The 27,883-nt window shown below is 41.8% G+C and overlaps 1 protein-coding gene across 1 annotated transcript in view; it reads left to right on the top strand.

Annotated features, from left to right (window-relative positions):
- LOC308146053 (carbonic anhydrase-related protein 10) overlaps positions 1–27,883 on the top strand; it is a 345,012-nt gene that overhangs the window by 129,089 nt on the left and 188,040 nt on the right. Inside the window, exon 3 of the mRNA XM_080517694.1 lies at positions 21,407–21,549. Within this exon, the coding sequence (XP_080373820.1) occupies positions 21,407–21,549 (143 nt within the window). The remainder of the gene's footprint in view (positions 1–21,406; positions 21,550–27,883) is intronic.

The raw sequence follows: 27,883 nt of genomic DNA on the forward strand, positions 1-27,883 counted from the left end.
ACCATTTCCAGAAGGTTAGTTCTCCTCCAGTCTCATGGAAATGAAGCCCGATTATAGATTCTGTACTTTACTGTGTTAGCACTGTGGTAGTCAAACGTCTTAGGTGGAAGGTCAAGCTTGAAACAACCTAAATTCACTTAAAATGAGTAATCAGTTTACATGAATGGGATCAAGTTTGTTACAGACTCATTCAATGAAGTGGGCATATTAGTTTTAACCCATTCATGTGTGCAGGGAGGATTGGGCTCAACATTGGCTTTAAATACCTCATTGAAATTAAAAGCCTTCATGAAACAAACAACTGAACAATAATCAGCTTCATTGAGCAAGCCCTCTTGGGAATCTTTATTCCTTACATATATTGTGACTTTTGTAAGTTGCCAAACAGGAATGGTGTGGTAACATAGCAGCAGTACTGCAAAACACTACAGAGAAACACTTCTCATTGAGTGGAGCTTTTATCTCTTGTATGGCAAACAGTACTGTTAAATGGCGTTAACATTCGGAGGTTCTATTTAAATTACTTGTCAGAGAATCTTCTATCAATTTACACTTATGCCTCATTTCCACCGCACAAAAAGTGCAGGGTTGGAACGGAACAGTATGGCAAAGCTACCCAGAGCCAAAACTGGGGCGTGTCCACCGCAGACAGTTTGGTTTAGAGCTCTGCAGATATGTGATGTTACAACAGTAATCTCAGCCAGGCGGCAGATCTGGACCTTATGAATCCTCTGTTGTTGTTTACATCCTCCGCTTTGCACTAGTTGTTTAGTTAACTTTTTTTTTTTTTTTTGCAGCCACAGAGCAGCAGCTGTAACTTCTGGGTCCGAGAGCGCAGATGCAACGTGAGGACAGACAGTGGGGCACACAGTGTGTGGACACTGTCCAAGTCCAATCGTTGCATTGCATCACATTGCGTTGCGTCGCATCGTGTTGCGTTGCGTTGTGTGGCGTAGCGTTGCGTCACATCACCTTGCATTATGCTGCGTCTCAAGCCGCTGGCCAGTGCGTCGTAACTCCATGTCGGCACACACTGGCAATTTCTGGAACTCTGGCATCGGGGAACCGGAGCTCTGGAGCCGGCCAGTGTATGCGAACACGTGGCGACCCGGGCAATGGAGCACCGGCTAGCGACGTGAGGTGACGATGAGTGGACTCAGTAGTGTATCAGAGCTGCTCCGAGCTGGCCGAAAGACGCTCGCGGCTGCCTCAGAGCTCTGATCCCAGTTTGGTTACAATCGTAGCGGATTGTCTGCTCCTGAAGTCGTCTCTGTCCCTGCTTCGCTTCTTCTCTTTCCAGACCTAAATTAAAGTTGCTCCGTAAAAACTCCCCAAAAAACAGCCGGTGTGCAAAACTGAATATGTTAACAACAGAGGATTCATACAGCCGGTATATTAAAATATTGAGGGCATGTAGTAAATCACAGACAAATCAGCAAATGGCTCCTCAAAACCAGACCCGTTCTGTTGTCCTTAATACCCGAACAGAAGGGTGATGGAAAAGCATCAACCTTATTTCTATAACATCAACAATTCTTGCCGTGGAAACCTGAAGTGTATGGGACCGTCCTGTTCCTTCCCTACACTTTTTGTGCAGTGGAACTGGGCCTTTATAAAAGTTCTGTTTTCATGTTTCCTATTCCCCTGGTGTTGGCCTATAACTCAAACTGGTTTGTCCTGATTTAGTGGCAAAACAAAGCAAAAGCCCATTGCTTGCTGATTTTACTGCAACTTCCCTTTCCTCTGTTACTTCATTCAAGAGATACTTTATTTTGACCCTTGAGGATTGCATTCATTGCCACTCCGAGTTTTAATCATGTTCCTCTTTCATCCACATGAACTCTAGAGTCACAGTCTTGGCTAGACCAACAGATTATAGAACCCCACAAACTCTCGCGGGGATTTGAAACGACACCTATAAAACCCACGTACATGCTTGCTTGGACATGCTCGCCACGTCGCCCGGCGGACCACAATAAAATGTAATGACATGGACTGTCGAGGAGTGCGGCACCCTGTTGTGATTGAAATGGAGACACAAACTGTGGGAAATTGGAGAGAAAGCTGGAGCTCAGTCTCATTCTGCTGCATGCAGGTTGTTTCTATAGTGTCTGCTGTGTAAACCAACCCCCTCGCAGCGCATTAAGACAATATCACAAAGTCTTTTTTCTTTACTTTTTTCTTTTTTTCCAAAAGTGGATCATTACACATTTAATCCATTTTGCTTGCTTCCAAAGCAAGATGTTCACCTTTTTGGCTGTCTGTGAGAGGCAGATTATCTTCAGGACAGATTGGCAGATGTATTTCTTTGCTCAAGGTAATTATTACTGCAGTTGTTTTTCTGCTTGTTCCTGTCTGAGGAAGCTCCAGGGGATAAAAGCAGGTTTGCCACAAGTCGCAAGGTGTCGATCAATCTGTGGTTGGCCTTCTAAACACAGTTCGACTCCTGCCCTCACAGATCTAGTAATTAATGCAGCAACTGACTGGAAGACTCTCTGTGACTCAAAGGGGTAAGACTATTAGAACTTGAATAAGTATAAGCATTGCAACAATGCTACTGTCGTTTTGTTTAAGTACAGGTGTCATTGGTTATGTTTCCATCAAAAAAGGAGGCCAAGGCAAATGCAAGAACATGACAATGTTTCCGTCAGCTTGGTGACTATTCACAGGAGTGCACTAAGATTGTCTGATCAGAGCAGTTTCTGCTTTATATATCACTAAACCAAAGAGCAAAGCAATTCTGCAGCAGGTTCACAGCAGTCCTGCCGTTTGTTTTACCTTTACGCTTTAGATTAATGCCATTTGAAGTCACATTGATTCCCAGTGCTTAGACCTTATACAACTTCATCCTCTTCAAGTGTTTGTCCCAACAAGCTCCAGGTCCAATGCAGAGACCATCGGATGATCCAACACAAATCCATCTTTTCATCATCTTCAAATTCTTTGACCATGTTTGGGTCACCATCCCACAAAGGATGGCAGGGCAAATATGAGGCTATATACTTGCCATCCATTAGTTTGTCGTCTGTTCTTCCCTCCATCCACACATACATCTGCACAGCGGTGCAGCGGTTGCGTCACAGCGAGAAGGTTGTGGTTTTAAATCCAGCCCTTTATATCTTTCATCACATTAAAAAAAACAAAAAAAACAAACGGACAGACAAAAACAACCAGGGTGATTAAAAATATCGTCAATTCAAAGTGTTTTGTCCAAAAGCATTTTGGACGGAGTGTTTGAAAAATTGCAGTTGTTATCATTTTGTAATATCTTGAGCTTCTTAGAGAGTTCTGCATTTGAAATATGTTCTTGTTTTTACCCGGTGTACCTTTCCTGTCAGTTCAGTGGCAATGGTTTGAAAGGACTCGAAGAGGAATTTGCTCAAAATGAACTCCATCTGTCTTCTTTTCCTGCTTTACTCAGGGTTGAAGATGGCTGTAATCCATCCTAGTTAACACTGGATGAGAGGGATTGTGCACCCTGGAAAGTTCACTTCTCCATCAAAGAGCTAACAAACAGAGACACACAATCACCTATCACTCATCACATGGCAGGCTTTGGATTGTGCGATCAAGATGACGTCGTGGGATAACATTCAATGTCGACATAGGGAGATCTTAAAAGAACTCATTGAGGAAGATTTTGAAATACTTCCACTAAAAGGTCTCACTTCTGCACAGAAAATATACAAATATGTGAAAACAAGACCATCAGCACTCATTTCCACTCATTTTCAACCTGCAGTTTCCTAAATCCATCAAACAAACTGGAATTTGTAGCCATCAAACTGTGTTTATGTTTCACGAACTGATGTCATCTTGGGAACCCTGCCGCAAAGCTTTCTGGGACATCAAAGATGCCGTTGCAGCAACTCCAGTGAAAATAACAACATTTGACCGATTGAGCCTGAAAAAAAGCCAAACTTTCTCAAAGAGTCTTCAAGCCACGAGAATAGTCTGAAATGTTGTGAAACCAATCAATGATTAGTTTTGTTTCCAGTTGCAAATGGAGCTTGAGTGTACAAACGGGATCTTGTGACACAATGCCTCAATATTCTTCGGAAGTGTCTATGTTGTTAACAAACGGGGGGGTGTGCCGCGAAATTTTAATGCTGGAAATACATTTTTGTATAAGTGGAATGACACATTTCTTTTACAAAGATATTGATAGCTAAACTGGGTCCTAAATATTTCCTTTTTCCCATGTGGATTCTGGTAGAGGTTTAAGCTATTTGGAGAATTGTGTACCTCTTAACAGGATCAAATATATCCACAATCTATGTTGAAGCCTTTATTAAGCTGTTTGGACTCAACATTTTGTCACATCTGTCATTTATTCTTAATCTGAAACAGCTCAGTCCAATCTGAGGACTTGAATAGGTTTAAACAATAAGATGTTGTCGCATTTCTGATGTATTGTACCTAAATTACACAAGAGCTCACACAATATTTAGGAAGAGAGCCTCATGTCCTTAATGTCATTGACTAACATTAACATGTTACTGATTATCAAGTACGATGGTAGTTGGCATTTTATGAGAAGAGATGAGTAATCAGCTAGTAATCAAGATCTTGGTTTGCTGATGAAGCGCTGGCCTTTTGAGACAACAGTCTGCTCCAGTGGACTGATTTACTGCTGCTTGTCTGATAGCATATTTAAATGCCAATCAAATGTTTCTCATGCTGTTCTTCTGATACTTGGACATCTGCATTTCATACCTCTGTTGGTAGTGCCAGTGTTTGGAAAGGAGTTTGAAAACATTCTGATGGTCATTTCAAATGAATAAAAAGCCTGTCACAAGATACAGTATGTGCAGCTCAAGTTTATTTATGGTTCTCATGCTTTTGTAAATAGGGAATGGTCTTATTATGGTGCAATGCTATTTCAAGGCATTTGGAAAATTGGTCAACTATAGTCACATATGTATCAATCAATCAATCAATCAATCAATCAATCAATCAATCAATCAATCAATCAATCAACCAACCACCAAACCAACCAACCTACCTACCTACCTACCTACCTATCTATCTATCTATCTATCATCTATCTATCTATCTATCTATCTATCTATCTATCTATCTATCTATCTATCTATCTATCTATCTATCATCTATCTATCTATCTATCTATCTATCTATCTATCTATCATCTATCTATCTATCTATCTATCTATCTATCTATCTATCCATCCATCCATCCATCCATCCATCCATCCATCCATCCATCCATCCATCCATCCATCCATCCATCCATCTATCTATCTATCTATCTATCTATCTATCTATCTATCTATCTATCTATCTATCTATCCATCCATCCATCCATCTATCTATCTATCTATCTATCTATCATATATCTATCTATCATCTATCTATCTATCTATCATCTATATATCATCTATCTATCTATATATCATCTATCTATCTATCTATCTATCTATCTATCTATCTATCTATCTATCTATCTATCTATCTATCTATCTATCTATCTATCTATCATCTATCTGACACATATAGACAGCAGCTGTTATTGTTTCTCTTTATTTCAGACCGGTGTGTTTTTCCACAGGAACTAATTGTTTCAGAGTAGGAAACCTCGTTTCTCAGCATTATCAGTCAATCTCCACTGCTTTTTAAAACCTGTTTATAAATGTTTGTGGAGAAATAGGAGACTGCACTTTGGTTGGTTTGTTTGATGAATAAACAGAGTAAAGTCAGTCGAGCTGCTCTGGACCATTGGGTCTCCATTGGTGAATTAACAAAAGTGGATCTGGACATTCCCAAATGAATGAATACCTTGAACAATACAGCCTGGACTTTAAGTAGCACGTATAAATCCTGTTCACTTGAACTGTATTGATCAGTACGATCAGGATTAATTTGTCAAGTTAAGAGTTTTCTACTGTTTCCAAGACAATCGTTGCTTATGGGCCTTTGTCCTTATCTTAAGCATTCCCCCAAGCAAAGGCACTGGTAATGGGTCAATTGATTTTAAGTTCCAAATGATTTAATCACACAGTTTTTGTGAATTGGTCATGATTGATCAAGCTATTCGTTCATTTCATGGACACATCATTTAATGCAATTTAATCTTTTGACTGGTGTATTGTGCATGTTGATGTTTGACAAATGGTAACAGTAATCTGTCAGCTCTAGGTAACGCCCACGGATGGAATCAATATCATCTACACATAGTTTCCACAATTATCTTACAGTAAATGCAAGTCTTTTATGTATGAACCCACAGTGACATCCGGGGGACAAGTGTGACTGTGAAAAGACATTTGATAGAGTGCTCGGTTTCAGGTCCACTTGTCTTCATCTGACAGCTAAGATACATCGACGCCCCTGTCTGCTCACCGAGAACTAATTTCCATTCGATCCCTGAGAAATCTGATGTGACATCTGATCAACCATTAGCAAGCGGCGTCCTGCCATGCTTCTGTCCACAAAACACCTGAGTCAAATATAAAAATCTCTCTTTCACTCTCAAGAGTAGATCGTTGCTCCCCTTCCTACCTCCAAGGGACTCTGTTTGTTATTCCGCCCCCAAGTGCTCGAGACTCTGCTGGCCGCCAGCTTATATATCCCTGACCATTAACAACATGACAGGAGGAGTTAGCTTGACTGGCATGTTTATTGTTCTGTTGACTGGCCGCCGCTAATGAGGCCTTTGTGCTGTGCTGGGCCAGCAGGATTAGCCCGAAATCACAGGACAAGCACAAACAAGACCCACTGTCACCCGCTATTTCCCCAAGAGTGCACATTCAATCGCGCTCTCTGGATCCATTCTGCCTTCAGGCGCTCTGCCCCCATGTTCAAGTGCAATTTTCCTGATGCGTTTGGCTGTGACAAATGCAGAGTGTTACAAAGTCATTCTGTAGTGGCTTTCATATTAGAGGTCAAGCAGCGCTGGAAAATTAAGAAAGAAGAAAGAAAATTACACATATAATTGATGTTTTAATAATTTATTAACCTGAAAGCGGTTTGAGCTTTCAGGTCCTGCCCCTGTGAAAAGGGGCAGGATGTCATACAGCAGATCAAGAGCGAGAAGCAAAATGTACCTGCTACAGTCTCAGAGCATGACGTTTAGGTTGCTTTCACTTCTGGTGTATTTCTGAGCAAGAAGCACATTGGGTGTAGAGTTGCTCTGTCTGAGGAGGGAATTTGATTTGATTGCTAAAAAGCAGGCTCGACTGCCGGGACAGATTCCCTGGAGGATCCACAGCAACGCGTGGATCTGCAGATGACTCTTCTTTTCATTTACAGTGTACAAGTTAGGGGCTGGAATAAATTCCACTTCATTGTGAATCTTCATCAAACAAGTACACACTAGTGTGGTCCAGTCTGCAGTCAGACGACATTGGAAAGTGCAGAAGTTATAAAGAAGGTAGAACCTGCTGATTTTAAGTCAAAATGCCTGCTTGTCATTATTTTGGCTTTTGCCCAGATTATTTAGATTTCCCCCTCTTTAATAAAAAAAAATAATAAATCATGTTTTTGATTAGTTTCCTAAAATATGATCAAATGTAATCTTTTTTTGCTCGGTCCCAACTCCCCCACAGACTAATTTATAGCTGAAATTGGATGTACTCTGAATAAAATGTCTTTATCACAGCAGCCACAAGGCATTGTGCTCTTGGTTTTCTGTTAGTCCCATCCATGTTAATGCCACATCTCCAGAACAGCTTCAGGGAGTTACTTTAAATTTGGCACAGATGTTCCCCGTCACAGGAAGACAAATTTGATTAGACTTGTACCCAGTCAAGGAAGCCTTGAGGAAACGTCACAAATACTCAGAAGGACTTCACAAGGAAGTCTTAGGATTTTGGCAAAGAGCTGCCAAATGCCAATCTCATAGTCATTTCTGAAGAAGATATCAGCAGCAAGCCTGGGAGGAAGTTTTCGCCGTCTCGTTCACACTTATTCCAGAAAGAAAACCTGAGGTATGAGCTGTTAAATGTTGTCTGTGCCCTCATGTTTAACACAGCTTTGAGGGAATCGCATTGTTTCATTTCTTTACAGCTTCCACTAAAATAAAAAATATACAACTCTCTTTTATGGTTGCTGAAATTTACCTGATTGGTATTTGCATATAATTGTGTTAATTAACGTGTTATTTAATGCAGTTTGACTCCCTCATCAACACTAGAGACACATTTTGCCACGCTTTACCACACATCTTCTTGTAACCTCAAAACCATGTGGCTAACACATTAGCTACATGGTCCTGGACTCTGATAAACACCATGCCACAGCATACTTGATGATATGCATTATACACATAAAACGAGTCCGCATTACAGGGTGTCAGGCTTCAACCACACTTTCAACCTGTTGCACTAACAACACTTTTTTCTGTAAAACATTAATACTAAGTTGTGTTTCAGATGTGAAAAAATATGGAGAGTTGTTTAAATGTCACTTTTACACTTTTACAACCACAAAAGACCAATAATGCTATTTATTGGAATATTGCTTAGTGAATTGCACTGAGTGAGGGACAATAGCATGGAGGTCCTGAGGTCACAAGATATTTAAGAGTGCAGTTATGAGGAAAATAGGTTGTGTAATCTTAAAAATGTATAGTTTAACTGCTCCAGACATTCATTTTCACTCTCTAGTATATCAATATTAGCATCGTATACCAATGTCTGTCGTTTTTCCACCATCATCCAACTCTTAGCTAATGCTGCTGCTAACATTCCCTTCCAGCGTCTCTCCGTCTCTCCGTCTCACGGCGGCTAATGTGTCTGCTCAGCTTCACTCAATGCAGTGTGTGTGTGTGTGTGTGTGTGTGTATCTTGAAAGACGTCCGAGTTTCCAGCAGCGTCCTGACTGTAATAGCTGCTCTGTGATTTACCGTTAGTCCAGCTAATCGACAGCAGCACTGGTGTTAGCCCCATTAGCGCTAATGCCGCCACTGATAAAAAGCAGGCTATTGATGAAGTGTGGTAATGAGGCTGCTGCGGACCAGGTGATAAAAGTCTCCAGCAGGACATGAAGCACCTCACCTGCAGAAAGTAGAGCTTTCACATTCCACAGTGGGAAAGTACATTTTAATAGGAAATTGGGAAGTTGCTGAGAGTTCTCACCCAATTATTTAGGCTCTGTTTACACAGCAAAACTTTCAAGTGACAACCAAAAGTGTTTTGGGTTTCTTTTTATACTGTAATAATTGTTCTGCACATGCTCAGAAGACAGACGATAAGAACAATGTTTCGTCTGTTGTGTCATGACTCCCAGTCCATATTCTCCTGGGACTTGGTGCTTTTATTTTGACAGTCACCGTAACAACAATCAGACTTCATCATCTGTGCACACGAATGTCTCTGTACTCCCATTGTTAATGATTATTGCGTGTTGTTCTCTTCTCGCGCATGTGTGTGTGTGTGCGTGTGTGTGTGTGTGTGTGTGTGTGTGTGTGTGTGTGTGGTTTAATGACAAAAGAGAATCTGTAGACGGACATTGTTTTCAGAAAGTTATAGTGTAATTGGGAATCTTTTTTAAAATAGAAGCCATGTATTTTCATTTGCAGTATCATGTAAACTCGGCCTTAATGTCACTTGAAATGACTGCACATGTTAATCTACATGGGAATGAGTATTCATTCCTCAGCTCCACATTTTACAAGATGAACAGAGCCACTTTTCACTTGCTAGAATAAGTAATGTGATGAAAGCATTGATGAAGACATTGTTATGAGGCAAATCATTCAGGAATATATATTTTTAATAACTTTGTGAGCACCAACCTAAAAGTGAAATTAAACTTTCTTTGCTTTCAACAAGAAACGTCACATGCACTGAAGACAAGTCCACCTGATTATTTCTGATTCGTCACCTGCATTTTAGAAAAGCTTTGAGTCCAATATGCACACTGCTAATTATTTCAGACTTGCCAACATTTTAAATAATTTATTTCAAGATTTCGTATCACGTGAAATTTACTTGATGCATGGACAGATAATTTCACTAGTTGTAAGTAATTTCTTGTCAAATGTGGTATTTATATCTTATATTTGAGATATAATTTTTTTTTGCTGTGCAATTACTGTAGCACATAAAACCTATCAACCAAAGACAGAATGCTTTAGGTCGTGGTTTAAATCTGCACAAAAACAAGGATTAAACACTTCAAGCCAAATTATGTGCACAGCAGCATCCAATTAACAGCTGAGGGCAACATCCCATTGACTTAAAATGATTTATTATCTTCCTCCATATCAGTGCAAATCATTTTCTTTAGTCAATTGCTGTAATTGAATGCATGCATTTACATGATCTGGCACTTAATCTGATGCCTTAAAGACAGAATTGAGAGAAGTTTAGATGCAGAAGTCATTGAAAAACCAAGCTTGTTGTAAAAGCTGTTGATGGATGTGGCAGAGCAGACTATAAGAGACCTCTGACCTTTGACACAAACAGATTATTTTAGCTCTATTCATCTGCTGCAAGTGAAGCAATGATGCTAATTTTCTTAAACAATGTGGCCCCGCGTTGCTCTTGAACCACCTCAAACTTTTTTGCTCCACGGACCAGTTTAATTTCAGACAATATTTTCACATTTTTATTTTTAGTGGATACATTCAGTGATTTTTCAAAATAAAAGTTTGTTCAGACTTGGATGATAAATAACACAGAAATAATGTAAGTTATTTATTCTTTCTCTGTGGCCTGGTACCAAATGTCCCAGGATTGGGGACCAATGCTGTCGGTCATGAAGAACGTAGCATCAATACTGTCAACCCACAGAAAAGTGCTTTCTCATCTTATGGGATTAACCCCCTCCACCCTCACCCGCTCTATATGTTCACTGATGACATCTTATCTCAGCTGATAGCAACATAAAAAATAAAACCTCCAAAACCACACATGAACCACTAAGTTCCCACTGCCTCAAAAACAAAACAGTGACAGTGTTCTTATGCACTTCTCCTGGTTCCTGCTCATGGCGTTTATATGAAGCATACATCCTCGTGTTCACCGTTAAAATGCCCCCCGAGTGGGTAAACAAGATGGCCCCCGCGGCGCCTGGCTCCATCCTTCAAATTGAGAGCTTGTGGAATATGACAGCTCTTTTAAAGCTGCTCTCAGACATTCATTATCATTAACATGTTGGTTTCCATACTTGCTAAAGTAAGCATTTATCCCCCAAGCTGTGCAGTCTCCTTCAGTGCAGTGCCCACCCCTACGGCAGCCCGGCTCCTCATCAGCATTTACAAAAGGAGGCTTATTTTTTATACTTTTCTTGATTCTCGGCCAAGAAATTGATGTAGAGGATGCATATGTGTGTGTGTGTGTGTGTGTGCGTGTGTGCGTGTGTGTGCGTGCTCTTTACATTTCTCCATTTCCCTCCTGTTTCCCAAGACTATTACTCTAACATTTCATCCATATCGAGTTGACAGAATGAAGACATCTTATTAAGGCTATCTCTGTTCCTGGACCCGTTTAATGAAATGCACACCTCGCAGCCTCCGACGCAGCTCGCTGTAGGTGTGTCTTCATGCATGTAGGCGTGTGTGTGTGTGTGTGTGTGTGTGTGTGTGTGTGTGTGTGTGTGTGTGTGTGTGTGTGTGTGTGTGTGTGTGTGTGTGTGTGTTTTCATGGGCATGCTTCTCATTCCGAGTCGTTTGGGAATAGGTAATGTAATTGTAGACACTTTTCTGGTTTTGGTGCAGCTTTTGCCCTCGTCGGGCTCTGTCAGCAAAGACTGACATAATGTTAATCCGAGGGGCTGTGGCTCTGAAATGGTGAGGCTCAGCGTTTCTCTGGGCCGTGGATTTACGACCACGTGGCTCACTTTGAGACACTTGGCCATGGAAGTAATTATTGCAAGGCTTAATTGTCCAGCGAGGTTCTCCCCAGACTTCAGTTCCCACCTTCGATGCAGCCCTGAACTCTTATAAGCCCATGGGGATGATCCAGCATGCACCTTGGAACCAGTCGAGGCAGCCGCATAATTAGTCTGCAAACAGCACACTGCTCGCCCACGCCACGCTCCGGTTTCCAGGAAAGATTTATCCGTGCAAAACACCCGTTCTATTAAAGTCAACAACAAACATGTGAAGGATGAATGTCCCAGGACTCTGCGTGGAGTCTGCTATTTCCAAAACAACAAGAATTTCTGCAAAATAAAATTACAAATTATCTCCATACTGATCGGTAGGATACTGATACTGCACACAGTACTCATACTTGTATCTGAAAAAAGATCCCCAACAAGGAAATGGTTCATGAAGCTTCATTAGCCGTGTTTCCGCCGCACATTCGTCTCAGGCTGGCGGCAGATCCGGATCTTGTGAATCCTCTGTTGTTGTTCACATCCTCCACTTTGCACTTGTTTAGTTAACTTTTATTTTTCTGCAGCCGCAACTTCCATGTTTGTCCTGAGAGAGCGAACACTCCGGTGACTTGCCCCGCACCCGAGCGCCCCGGCTGGCAGCGGCATAGAGCCGCGCACCGGGTCACGGGAGCCTTTAGCTTTCTGCTCAAACGCAGGAGCAGCCACTCTGGCGCTGATCGCGCTCCTGCAGTTCCACGCTCCGCGCAGCTCCGCGCAGCTCCGCGCAGCTCCGCGCCAGAACATGGAGGCTCCGAGTGTCTCTTTGCATCGCGTCTGCGGTCCGTCCCCACGAGCATCGCGTCCGCGGTCCGTCCCCGCAGCGGCGACGCAGCGGCAATGTAGTGGCACTGACCGCGGTTGAACAGAACATTGACCGCCGCTGCATCGCGTTTGAACAGAAACCACAGACGCGATGCAAAGACAGACCCGGTGCGGTACCACCCCCACGGTGCGCTAACGCTGTGCTGCAAACAGAAAGCTCCGACGCGATGCAAAGTCCCGAGCCCCGGTGTCCCCCTGCCTCACATCTGCTCTTTCACGACCAACATGAAAGTTGAGCAGCAAAGAAAAGAAGAGGAAAAAAACCAACAAAAAATCAACCAGAGCAAAGCTGACCACGCTAACAGGAGGATTCATCCAGCCCACATATTAAAATATTGAGGGCGTGTAGTAAATCACTGACCAATCAGCTCCTCAAACTCAGAATCGTTCCATGGTCCTGGTACCCCGACGGAGGGGGGGCGGAAAAGTGACCGCATTTGGAGCGGTTGTTTCCGGAAAATCACAAATTCCTGCGGTGGAAACGCGAACGGTAATGGACTATACCGGTCTATCCCTGCACTAAGTGCGGTGGAAACACGAACGGTAATGGACTATACCGGTCTATCCCTGCACTAAGTGCAGTGGAAACTCGAACGGTAATGGACTATACCGGTCTATCCCTGCACTACGTGCGGTGGAAACACGAACGGTAATGGACTATACCGGTCTATCCCTGCACTAAGTGCGGTGGAAACACGAACGGTAATGGACTATACCGGTCTATCCCTGCACTAAGTGCGGTGGAAACACGAACGGTAATGTACTATACCGGTCTATCCCTGCACTACGTGCGGTGGAAACACGAACGGTAATGGACTATACCGGTCTATCCCTGCACTAAGTGCGGTGGAAACGCGAACGGTAATGGACTATACCGGTCTATCCCTGCACTACGTGCGGTGGAAACGCGAACGGTAATGGACTATACCGGTCTATCCCTGCACTAAGTGCGGTGGAAACGGGGCTATTGAACCTTCATCTGGCCATCACGAGCTGTAAGGCTGTTGGACATGTGTGTTGCATTGACGCAGAGGTTGTATGGAAATCTGGGCTGTATGTCATGCATATCAGCACATTTGACAAATAAAGCTGACTCTGACTTTGACTTTGAAATAACGTTTGCATTGTGGAGTAAATTAGGCTTAATGGACTAAGTACTGCTATCGGAATTCAGTAACATCAAGTAACTAAAGGTTACTACTCATATTTATACTCATCCTAAAAAAAAGTGGTATAAATGAATCCTTGCTGAATAGCCAAAGTAAGAAAATGTTATTTGTACACTGTAAAACCACTCTACAACAAACTCTACGGAAACACATAACAAACTCTACAGTCAGAGAACTAAGTGAAATAAATAAAAAAGAAAGGCACTAGATTTCTCCCCAAACATCAGGATAACAGTTACCAAAGCAACAAGGAGACTTACAAAAATCCCCAATAGTTATGTTAAGATGTTGGAGCCTCAATATGTCTACTAGAAATTAACTTGAGGCAATGTACAGGAAATATTGGCATCAAGTCTACTCTAGTGGCACCAGTCTCACGGAAACATCTACAGTTCAAAACATCAGGATTCAATAGTTTTCTTATTCTCTTAGTAATGTTTACGTTCCATCCTTATGATCCACAGGTGTGGAAACACGAGTTCCTGTGGAAGGGTAAAGCCATGTGACAGGTCATCAACTCATCACAGGGCAAACGGAGAGACGGTCACACACACCAATTATTACACTTGTGTCATCAAGTAGCTTAAAACAAATATACTGTCATTGTAGGAGGAGACTGCACAGAAACAGGCATGCAAGCAGAACGAGAACACATCGAATATACTATACAAGCTACAAGTAAGAGGAACACATAAGCAGGATTTAAAAATGAAGAATATAGAGTAAATCAGGAATTTAAGTGCTTGATACATGTGAAGAGGTGTGCACTTTTATTTTTGAAATATATATCACAACTGTATTCCATCATGTCAAATCAAAGCTTTTTATGAGGGGAAAATGACATGAAAACAGAAGCACCCTACCCTCAATTGCCCTTTTCAATTGCACATTGCATTGCACATCTAGTCGGTTTGGCATCTGCAAAAGGCCACGCCATCCATCCCTGTCCACTTTTACAGCCAACCAATAAGAAGTGAAAGTGCTTCCAATGCCTGTGAGTGGCCACCGAGTGAAATATAGGTGTGTGTGTGTGGGTGTGCGAGCGCGCGCGCGCGTGTGTGCGTGTGTGCGTGCGTGTGTGTGTGTGTGCGTGTGTGTGTGTGTGTGTGCGTGTGCGTGCGTGCGTGTGTGTGTGTTATTGACATGGCTGCTTGTGCAGCAGTGAGTGATGTCCCTTGCCGTCGTAGTTGCATTCAGGAATCTATCAGCGGCTAATAATTATGTGTACATTTACGACAAGGGGCACCGGCTTAATGGATCGAGTCACTCGCTCTCCAATCCCCATTCCACACATGGATTTCCTGTCATTTTCGTGAGGGATCCTGCATCAGAAGTGGTCTTTCTTTCTCACTCCGTCCTTGTGGAACGACCTGCCCCGGATGAAAAATGTTACTCCCCAATTCATCGCTGCCTTTGAACAAATGATGACTCCAGTCGTCTGTCTGGATTCTTCTTCCTGAGAAAGATACATCGTCACTGTACATATCTGGCAAAACCCTTGTGCTTGTTTGTTGCGTGGCTTTAGTGACTCATATTCATGGCTTTGGCTGCGAACTCGGAAGGCTTATTTAAAAGAATGAGGAGATGTAGAGTCCTACTGGTACTTCTGTTTCTGGAGCTTTGTTGATAACAACTAAAACCATTCACTGCTGCCCAAAGATAAACTTCTTGCCAGAAATGTACACTGGAAAAAAACATGTTCCAATGATAATATTGAGATAAGACTTTATTGAGCTCAAGGGATGATTTAACATGTTTTGGACTTTCTTAGATTGAAGGAAAACAGTTTGGAGCGATAAGTCATTTGTATTGTCTGAGAGATTTTCCCCCACATATCAGACTGAATGAAAAACCAGATGTCCTTTAAGACGTTTTGGATTTGTAACAAAAATGAAGAAAGGTAAAACCAAACAGTCATTCCTTCACATCGCAAACACAATGTGGCGCACATACAGGATGGCCATGGCTTTCCCTCTGGTGGTGTGGCGGGAATGTGACCGAGCTTCAGGGGAAATCCTCTTCTTTCACTTTCTCCTGTCCACTTCCCAACAGAGCCAACTGAAGCTTAAAAAGCCAGAATGTTTTTGTGTGTTGGCATATTAAATAAGATCACAGTCTTGAAAAATGTTATTTAAAGTGGTTTGAAGAGAAACATAATACAGGAAAACATGTTCATTGATCTGAGGTGAGAAATAATCCAATTACTGTAGCGAAGTCAGACCGAGTCCGACAGACTCAAATAAACACTGTGGGAGTTAATTCCACAATGTAATTGTACACGCAATGTGTGTTCATTGCCATTTGAACATGGCTTTAAGTCGCGTCATTGTCTCTGGGTCTCGTCCATCCGGAATCTCTTTAGGATTCTTTAGTCACTTCAGTGTGTACAGAGAGTGATGTACATGTTGTGTTGTGAGCACATGTAACAAACACCAAACTTATAACTACACAAAGAATTAGGAATTTCTATCTCTAAAAGGAAAGGCCAAAGCAATCACTTGCACCACCATGTATAAGAAAATGTACACACAAACAACAGAACACAGCCACTGAGTAAGCTTCAGTGTAGATCATCAGCGCGCACCATCCATCCTATAACCCAGAAAAACAGCGTCTCTGGTGTGGTTCTAAACTCCGGTCAGTTATTTCCTGTGCAGACCTTTTGGGAAATGGGATGGACTGGTTGCAGCTTTGTCAGGCTCACACCTGTGTGTATGAAGTCTGACAATCCATGGTGTAAGGCAGGAGATAAACAAAGTCAAACAGACCCAGCAACTCTCAAAGGATGAAACTGCGGTGAGGCACAGATCAGGGCATCACTGCAAAACCATTTTTTACAGCTCAGAGTATTCCCAGGAGCACAATGTCCTGGAGAACTGCAAATAGTTAAAAAAAAAAAAGAAAGAAAAAAGTTTAGAACCTCCAGGACTCCCATAGTTTTCTCTGCCAAGCCAAAATGAAGACCAAATGAGGAATGCTTGGGGAGGGAAGCCTTGAGGAAGGGATGTCATGTCATTCGTGTCCATCAGTGAAACGTTTCTGTTACAGTGGCCACATCAAATTCACTGTTGGGTTCAAAACAAAACAAAGGACAGACTTTATTGGAGTGAACAGGAACTGTGTTCAATTCCGAGAACAAGATGATATAATAATGTCTGTATAGCAAAGCATGGTGGTGGCAGCATCATGCGAAGATGGTCCTTTGCTGAAAATGAGTAAAGTTGTTTTTAATCTAGTATTTCGTTGTTAATTACAATTATGACTGACTCAACTTATTGTTTAGAAAGACACTTTCTGTTGCAGCCCTGAAGCTTTACCAAATACATTCAATTATAAGAGCTAACGTGTTGCGTTGTGCAAAGCAGTTGATGTTGATGGATTTAGAACAAAGTGATAACAAGATTTCTATTTTTATCAGAGATCCAATTAAAAACCGTTTGAGAGAAACAAATTACTGAGTGTCTGATGGTAGGAAATGTTTGATTCTCACGGCTGTAGGCCCTTTACCAAGAAAGACCCACGCTACTGTGAACTCACATCAAAGTCTTTTGAATGAAAGTTTGATTAACCCTCCACCCAATATTTAAAAAGTGATGCAGTGACACAATATACTGGAATGTGTCTTTGGATTGCATGAACCTTTCTACTTTGGTATATAACACAACAGACAAACAGTCTGGTCAAGGCTCTTCACCTTGACCAGACTCATGATCACTTTCTGCCCCAGCCTTCACCATAGAGATACTTGATCCTATTAGCACTCTTTTCTTTTGTTCTAAACAAACCATCTGCAATGTTGATACTGCTTTTACCACTTTTAGGCTCACCCCCAGGCTGGTTTGGAATTGAGGTTAAGTAAAAATGAATCACTGATAAAGACATTAAGAAACTCTAAAATATGTTTTCACTCTTGGAAATCAAAGAAATCTGAGTCTAGACACTGATTATTGGGTGTTTTTTGGGGTTTTTTCACCTTCCAGCTGGCTAGCATTTGGAGAGACAGTCGTGCCTGTGTGCTGCCAAACCTCGAGAAAGACGGCCTTTTCACACTCCAAACTGACTTCTGCTTCAGCTGCCACCAACACCGTTGTCCAAACTCAGCCCGAGTCATTCGGGACTCCGTCTGCATCTCGGTCAAACGTCCTGGTTCACTGGGTTTTCTGACAAGCACCACACAAGCCCTGAATGGCCGCTGCATCACGTGTCAGGATCTGGTGCGATGGGTTGAAACGTTGAAATGCTTGGCGGAGTTGGCTTGCCACGATTCCAGAGCTGACTGTGCTTGCTGCTGCTGACTCCACCACGTTTTGCTGACATAAAGAAAAGCAGCAACCCGCCCCCTGGTGTCAGTGTCAACACTATGTTTGAGGTCAACTTTTGAGGCATACTGCTTAAAGCACTGTATTTACTATTTACAAGGGAGTGCATGTGTACATTTATAATCTTCTTTGCAATGAAGTCAAAGTATTGACAGCTCGTATAAATCCCACCTCCAGCTGTATTGGCAAAATAAGCTTTTTATTGCAATGTGACTCAGTGTTGTGTGATGAAAGTTTGACTGTTTGCTATGACTGTACACCACACTGTATCTGCAGTTTGACAGGAAGGTGTTCAGTCTGGTTGGGCATTCAAGAGCAATCTGAAACATGCTCATGGTCACACTGACTTTTAAAGGGCATTCGAGAGAGGAGAGGGGAGACAATTAAGTTGTTTAGCTTCTATAAATAATACATAAGCTGCAGGTGAAGCTTAAACACATGTTGTGGGTCTCTGATGAACTCCTTGCTGACTGTACCATCGTCTTCTGAGCAAAGGTTTTATTGAACATTTCTGATGGCCAAGCGTTAAAAAAACAACGTCTATTTAATAACTGAGCAATGCACTCATCTCAGTAAAGAGCTTCTTTTTGCAATATGCATACCAAGCAACAGTACTGGCACACTTGGTGTGATTATCATTATTATTATTAATAATAATAATGATAATAATAATAATAATAATAATAATAATAATAATAATAATAATAATAATAATAATAATAATGATGATGATGATGATGCTAATAATCATAATCATAATCATAATCATAATAATAATAATAATAATAATAATAATAATAATAATAATAAGTAATTTGTACATTGTACATTGTAAACCTTCACCCCAAAACCAAGAACACAACGTGGGCTGGATTCTTCCACCAAGGCGTCCTTTAACCATGCAAAAATATATATGCTGCTGTTTTTGCTTGTAATTGAATCATGAAGCTGAAGGACCTTTGTACTTGTGACTGAATGCAGAGTTAAAACAGTAATAATAAATAATCTCAGTGGTTTTATTATCCATTATGGTGCAGCAGAGAAAAGTGAACACTAAGGGTTTGGCCCGCAGATTGAGATCATTGTTGCATAATACATACAATTACATTCTTTTTTAAATCATTTTACATAGTACATGAGTAGAGAGAGAGCTTTATTCCTCCCCAGGGGGAAACACAAACTTACAACAGCTCAACGTAAAAAGGTGCAGAACTTATGCAGTTAAGGAATTACATCCTTAGTAAATAAACACATTAATTTCAATTTTAAATAAAATCAGTATTTACGAAATGTTATAAAATGTTGATATCTATCAAGTAGGGCTAATTAAGTTTTTCCACTGATAGTACTTCACAAATGAAAGAAAACTGCAAAAAAAGAACAATGCCTACTGTAAAGGTGAGTTAAAATAGTGAAATCGTGAACGCATTGTTGAGAAGATTTGAAAAGGATGAACATATGAACATAAAAGTAACATAAAATGCAGGAGGTAAATGTTTAATTGATTTAAAGCTGCAGAGCAGAATAAAACAAGGAACGCTGCAGTGAAAGGCCTCAGCAGACCAAGTACTGGTTTGTAAAGTCTGGTTTCTGGGAGCTTATTCCAAAATCTGGTCCTGGAAATCTAAACAAACAGCTTTTACCGGTTGTATTTTATACACGTGGCTCAAACTACCACTACAAGTATCAGGGTTTTCGTCACTGAAGCATGTGTCAGTGGAATGGAGGTGGAAGGTTAAGAGGTGGTCCTGTGAGAACAACTCCTGAAGCTGTCCTGGTATCGTACATATGGTTCCTCTTGATGAAGGTTGGAGGGCCTGGAAGCAGCCTCCTCCTCCGGGATTCTCAGTTCCACATAGATATGAAGGACGCCGTTCCCAGAACAGTCGACAACATGATTCTGAGCTCCAACAAGCTCACTTGTGTTTTCTCAAGTACTTTTTAAAAAGCTTTTAGCCGACATTCGTTCCTTGAGGAAAACACCATGAAATCTGCACAGCCTCTTTATGTAACACTGTGTTTATTCTAGAAAGGGTGGTAATTACACTGCCAGCTGTTTTCCTGGACTTGGGCTTCAATGTGAACGCTGATGTAGAGCGTGTCCACCAGTGCCTTGTAGGACTGGTTGATGTGCCAAGCCTTTAGGTTGGACTTCACGCTGTCTGTTTCTCCTTCGGATTCATGAGGAATTTGCATATTTTCAGATTATTTCCACTTTTGTTTGAAATCTCACTTGATTTGCATAGCAAAAACAATCTGAGTGAGTCATCTCCGCGTAATGCTCTCTCCTAAATGGAAAATGCAGCTCGGGGGTTGCTGCAGACATCACTAGCTAAAAGCTGCCTCGTGTGCGAGTCGATAATGATGGGACTTTTATTTATGGTGGAGGTGGCCCCCCTCTTGCATAAGAAGATGACTGGCTGACATGCAACGCTGACATCCTCTTAAAGTATGTGGCTTCATGTGGTAGCTGATTGTAGGTTGTTTCCGTTTCTTGCATTGGAGCTGACAGATTGTGACCAAATCACATTGATCAATCTGATCCTGACAAGATAAGAGTGTGACATTCAAAATCCAGTAATTTCACAGCACAATTATATGGTAACATGCAAGCTTGCAACTACTTTATGGTTTAAAATCAATCACTTGGGACCTGACGACACTAAGGCCTCACTGAAGGCTCCACTGCTAATATCATAATCGCAGCATCAGCTAGGCTTCACGAGTTCTGACTGAATATATGTCTTAGTTTTCAAATTACTTTTCCTTTCTACTTTTTTAGAATGAATGTCATGTGGCTCTTAATTTAATTGATTCAAAAAATAAATAATTGTGGCTTGTGTTTTTTTATTTTTTCCTTATGTACGCAGGTGACATTCTTGTGAAACTGTTTTTATTGATGTGCTTCACGCTGTATATTCTCAGAGCCTCTGTTCACTGATGATTCAATATGACATGGCATGAAATGAAGAACGCATCATCCCTAGAGTGGAAATAACATGAGAAACCCTTGCAAAATGTACAATTTCTCATGAAAAGAAGAATTCAGTTTGGCTACAAGCAGTTAAAAGCACACGTACATTAGGCCCGCTAATTACATCTATCTCACTATATGTTTGCAGAGTCTGATCACAAAAAGAGAAGAAAGAAAGGAGTTGAGATTGGTGAACTGCTCTTGCTTGAATGAGCTCCTATCTCCTGGATGCAGATGTTCAGCCTCTAAACAGCTGCTGTGCCGTTTGTGTCTTGCAGTGCCGTCCTTCTGGGGGCTGGTGAACTCGGCCTGGAACCTGTGCTCGGTGGGGAAGAGGCAGTCGCCCGTCAACATTGAGACCAGCCACATGATCTTCGACCCCTTCCTCACGCCCATCAAGCTGAACACGGGTGGACGCAAGGTAAGACACACAGTAAAGGTGCAGGGCGGATTGCAAAGCTTTTGTTTTTGCTGGAAGGTCGCGCCTCTCGACTTGTTCTGCACAGCTTGTTGGCTGCTCCTTCAGCGCTATTGGGCTTTGATAAGGTGTGAATATCCCTGATCGATTGCTCCTGACTATGGTTTGTGTTGTCGGCTATTTGTCTAACGAAGGCACTCCTGGTGATAAAACAGCACAATTCACCTATTCAAGGATACACAATGCTCGTGCCCTGCTTCCAGAATAGACCCCCAACTTTATCTTAAGGGCTTTATAGATGAGAACAACGCATTAGTCCAGCATATTGTTTATTTTCTGCCCCTGTACAGTGGTGCACCAAGGACAGAGATCTGTTGTGTGCTGTGCCATATGACAGCAGCTAATTGGGAAGCCTTCACAGATGGGCTGCTTTCAAAAGTGCAAACTTGCATGGTGAGATTAATGTTATGATTAGTTTATGTTTATATTCCAGCAGCAAGAACAGGGTGAGCCTTGGGCAGTGATAGAGCGTATAGGACGCATTGCAGATTACCACCCATGGTACACTGCTACAGTATACTGTATCTCACCGATAGACCCTCGTGATGCCTTGTTTGATAAGGTTTTGTTCCGCCGGCCTCTTATCAGGGAGTTTAATCTCTCAGAATTGAATTGCAGATCCTTCTACTTGCTTAGAATACAATAAAAGAACTGTTAAGAGAACATGTGATTACACTCAGTCGCTAATTCTCTCACTCTGCTGGCAGGACTTAAAGTATTCTAATTAAAATAACAATCTTTCTCTGTGTCGGAGCCCTCATTCTGCACTGTGAGAGACGCAGCCCTGCTGAGCGTCCAGAGTAGGGACATCGTTCACAAAGGCACCATTTTACTGCTATTAGGATACATCTCTCAGACTAAGGGAGGGAGGATGTGATATTTGGGTTTACATCTTCATGTCAGCACTGGAGACGAATGCGTCTGGGTGGGATTCACCACCTTCAGACTGTCCTCCACTGAGAAAACAATATTTGCACAAATATTTAGAGTCTAACAGTCTGTGGTCGTTTTCCCTCGAAGCAACACAACAAGAGGTGGAATTCTTCATAGTGAGAAACTATTCCAATAATGTGAGTGAGATTAACCTTCTCTGTGTTTACTGTCACCATCAACATGTCTAACCAGGGATGCACATATACGATTCCAGTGTCGGTTCAGTCCAGTCGTCCAGAGTACTCGTACTGGTACTGGTACTGGTGAAAGCTCCCGACACCTCCCAGCCAGTATTACATGACGTCATGCACCAGCAACATTGCCCACAGTTACACAATAGACCACAATAGATTCTTTAATATTCATGGAAATAACCAACTCAAGATGGAGACTTCTTGTTATTACAGAATTATGTTCTGCCAAAATATAAAGATAGTTCGTACAACAACAGCACCTTAAAGTGTTTTGTATTCCAGAATCCACACGGGGAACATTTAGAATTTAGGGGTCAGATTTAGTTGTTCATGTACATCTCTAATACATTGTCAATGTCTTTGTGATGGAAATTCATCATTACGCTCAGAAAAACACACATTTCCAGCTTTTATATTTTGTGAAACATCCCCAGGTTTGTTGACATCTTGGTGGCCACGGAATTTCTTGAAGCAAGATCCCGTTTGTCCAGTGGATCTTAGCAGCTCTCCATCTGCACTGGACAATCAGTGATCCATTTCACAACATTTCAGACGATTCTCATGACTTGAGGACTCTTTCTTTGAGAAAGTCTGGCTTCATGGATTGGAAATCTCTGCTGGTTGGATCTGAAATGTCCAGTCCATGAATTACGTTGGTACTTCACGCTCAATATTCCAAATCTCGTGTAGTCAAACGTCACTTCAGTCTAAAACACAGCATCTAGATGTATAAACAAACATGTTGCCACAATTCAACCTTGGGCCAGTATTATGATTCGAGGTAACTTCAGGATTACCGTACTGCAAAACAGATTCACTTTTTAGTGGGATAAATCACCGTGGGTACCCTGATGTTTAACTCTGAAGCATTGAGAATGGAGGCGCCGCCTCCTGACCAATCAGATCTCTTGATAAATGACCTATTTTTTACACTATCCTGATTGGTGCATGGATTATCCTGCCCATTTCCAGAACTCAGCTCAGAGGAGTGGAGACAAAGTTTTTAGAACAATCTTTTTGATATGATAAAATAAATTCTGGCCACTGAAGCTTTGAAGGATGTTTTTGTTTTTGTTCTTGTTCTTGACTTGTTCCAAGTCTGTTTAGTTCCATGAGGGTTGATCTGTAATACTGAGGTTAATAATAATGGTCACACCTGGTTCCACCTTATGGAACTCAAATCTACTCTGCCGTCACAGTGATCAATTAAAATGGTATCATCTCATGAGGTCATGAACACATGAGGACCTTTCTGTCATTGGCTGCAGCAGCAGTGTTCTTTAACTGGTTGGCACTCATGACGTCACACAACCTGCTGCTGGGCTCCTCTCTTGCAGAACATGATACAGGATTTCTTGTCACAAATATTGAACATGTTCATTATCACTGATCTCTCCTTCCGAGACCTTCAGAGCGGATCAGACCCAACAGAATCGCTCTTAACACTCCACACACTACAGGAAAATCAGACACGATTTTTCTTGCAGACATCCGACAAGCAGGCGTTTGCTCCCAATGCTCAGGAGGAGATCAGGACTAACGTCTGCCCAGTTATCCTGTAGTGTGTGCCGGCCTTAACAGGACACTATCAATGTACCTTCAGGAATATGGAACAATTGGCTCACGTCACTGAGAGCTCAGAATGTCGGGAGGAGCATCTTTTAATTTGAAGAGATGCAAATCAGCTCTTGCTGAACTTTTTTCTTTTTTGTTGTGGTGAAAGGCATTTCTTTTTTTGCGTCCATGTTCCGATATGTTGGATAATTTGACCAACTTCATGGTATGAGATTTCATTTTGTGAACCAATGCACCATCTATCCTGCACAGCCTGCAGGTTAGCGTGCTTTAGCATGTCTTAGTAAATCTGCTCTTTTTAGTAGCTCACTGTTACACTTCATAATAATAACTACTGTGTTCCATCTACTTACAGCTGCTCTTTTCCTGCTGTCATGATTTGCTCAGTCACAACAACAATTTCAGAGTACTAATAGGTAGCTGTCTGAAGTTTGTGATTCAGTTCTCACATTGATCGATGCTACTGTTTGACTTATTTGTTATCACATCCGGTTGGACACATTCCTTTACTCATCCCATCTTCAAATGATGACTTTCAACATTTGTCACAAATCAGGGGGTTTTCTCAGTTTCTCCGATCATAATTACTCCTGCCACTAGAGGGAGACACAATTAACCAACCCAGCATCTGTCTCAAGTTAAATGATTACAGTTTATGAGTCAATGTCACCACAGTCACGTTCCAGGTCACTTTGAGGTCTGATTGTCTCATTCAACAGTCGGAAGATGTTTCCCACTAAAACTTAAGTATGGCTCATAATAAGCTGCCTGCACAAACAATCTTTCGGGTCGTGTTTTACAAGAGGACATTCTCAGTGTCCGAGGTAACAAAGCTGAACAAGACCATCAAGGCGGCCCGTAATTGGCCCACATTTAATTTTGGAACTCTCAAATTTACTGCTCGCCTGTGGAGTCTCAGGTTTGATGAGTTTTAAGAGCCGCTCCACACCAACAGCTTGCAGAAAAACACCCACACAAGTTCTACTTTCTTCTTCTTTATCGTGAAGAAACGTTTCTGCAGTCCAAAAACCATTTTGGAGTCTCTCTTCCTTTCTCTTTATCTCCGTCTCTCTCTGTCCCTCCCCTTCCATTTCCAGTGGCCTAAATGTAATCTGTTGTGTCTCCATCTCTCTGAGCACCTGAGCTGTCAGCCGGCGAACATGAAGCCGGCTTCACCTTGTCAGTGCTGATTCATCCCCGCTCCGTCTCTGGCTGTTTGGCAGCCAGTCAGCCTTGGCCAAACACGCCACGGAGACCGGTAAAGCGCTTCCGCCCGGCCTCAGCTCGCCACCTCCACAACCCGGAGAGAGCGCTCTGTGCTGATGGGGGGGGGGGGGGGGGGGGGCATGGAGACAAATTAAGCCCCCACCGTGCCACAATGCATGAAAAATAGATGAGGGGGGGCGGAGATGAGCTGGTCTTTTAATAGATTCTCGTGCTCCCCTGTATTATGGCTAATGAACAGTTAAAGGAAATTTAATTGACCTCCAAAGAAAATTTTTAATTAACGATGAGGAGACATGCAAGGCTATGTGCAGCGGGTTGAAGAAATCACAGTTATTAAAAAGCCTCTATTAATTGAATATTTACTCTGCCATAGATGAGCTGCAATTACTTGAAGAGATTTTAATGAATTGAATCACTTTGGAGCTTGGGAGGTGGATCAAGCATGATTTTGGAGCCCTCCCGGGGCCGTGACACTCACCCCTCACATTTATGAATCGCACTTACACAACAGGACTCAGTGATTTTGTCCTTTTTTTTTCATCCTTGCTTTATGTGTCAAACTAAAACGCAGACAGAAGCCAGGACTGTTCCTCACTTTTGGGGAACATGGGGCTCTGAATGTTTTTGTCGTGATGCTCTTTCAGTCAGGTGTGTTCAAGAAATAAAAACCGGGTCTTTCAGCTGGAGAAGCATTTAGAGGTGACATCCAGTGAAGGAAAACAAGCATTGAAATATAAATCTGTCACCCAGTTATCTCTTGGTGCGAACTGGCTGTGTACAAATACTTTGTTTTTGTACTATTTTTACTAGTTGTACTTATTTGTTTTTCAGTGATTTGTTGGTCACTACTGGTACTTTCTACTCTTTCCAATCTCACAACTGTCTTGTCATTTATCACTCAACATTTTGAGTTTACAGTTTTTGATCCAGAGAAAAAAACATCAGTGGTATGAATCAATGTCTTCTTTTCCACAAACAAAATACATTTAATGAAAGTGGGTACACGGCTCTGCAGCTATTCAAAGCTGCTTTGAGTTTTTGTTAATTATAATTATATTTGTTTACTAGTGCAAAACAGACTACTTCAATAGTACAATAATGCTCATTAGTCTGAAACTGAGTTCTAGAAATTAGTCAAGACAACATCATGGAAGTCACTGAAGGCTTTCATTTTGAAACTATTGGTCATTTTGTATTTAGAGCAAAACTATGAATGTATGTAGACCAGTGAATGTATGCAGATTGTTGTGACTTGATTATTTTCCTCTGACTTGGTACATTTATAGTGGCTTTGTTGGTTGGTTCATCTGTGATGACAAATAAAAAGGTGTAAACATTTCAGAAATACGTTTTACATTATATATAATAGTACTTCATATACAGTCAAGATAATCGATTACTTCTTTTTTCCTGTGCTCAAAAATACTTTAATTTGTGATTCCGTGGTGTGTGCTGATGATCATGTTTTCAGAGAATAGTTTTTCGTGCACTTGTTTCAGAACTCACATTTTTGACTCTCCACCTGGTTACAAGAACTCTATAAGACTTCTACTTCTATAAAGTATCTGCTCTTTTACTTGAGTAAATGAATAAAATGTACTTTTTCCACCTGTGTCGTAAAGGACCAGTTCAGTGTGTGTGTGTGTGTGTGTGTGTGTGTGTGTGTGTGTGTGTGTGTGTGTGTGTGTGTGTGTGTGTCGCTGGCAGCCCTGGATCTGTCTCATCACAGAAACTGTGCGGTATAACAGCAAACAGCAGGCTCCGGCATGGCAGCTGTAGAGAGGCACCGCTTCCTCTGGTTTGGCCTGCCGGACGACCCAACCAATCAGTTATCAGTGGGAAAAGGCCCCATTCAGCCAGGCACTGCAGCTCTTCCTTCACTCGGTCGGTGTTGCACGGCAGGTGTTTTCTCTCAGCACAGAGTGTTGTACCTGTGTGTGGCGGCTGTACAGTAGCCAGCGCTGCCTCTGCTGCTACTGCTGGCTTTGCTCCAGATTGGATCACTGCAGATATTTGCAGGTAACTGCAGGATCCAAATGTACGCCCGCACCTGCAGATAATGTGGGTGTCCCCCCCGCCGATGATTTATTGAAGCAGATGCACTGTTATCATGTCACAACATCAACACTGCTGATACAATACAGATAATTCCAGTCCAGTGGCCTGCTGCCACTGTTGGTGGCAAGTGCAACCTCATCAAAGAGAGAAGGAACCATATGAATATTTTTAGATCCTGACACATCATCAGTGACTGTTGATCAGGTAATAGTTTTTTTATGATTATTTTAGAGCTCAAGGTTTAGATTATGGTCTCTGCACTCATGTTAACCAACTTGAGGTCTCATCCG

The sequence above is a fragment of the Blennius ocellaris genome (genome assembly GCF_963422515.1).
Source record: "Blennius ocellaris genome assembly, chromosome: 21".
Classification (NCBI taxonomy): domain Eukaryota; kingdom Metazoa; phylum Chordata; class Actinopteri; order Blenniiformes; family Blenniidae; genus Blennius; species Blennius ocellaris.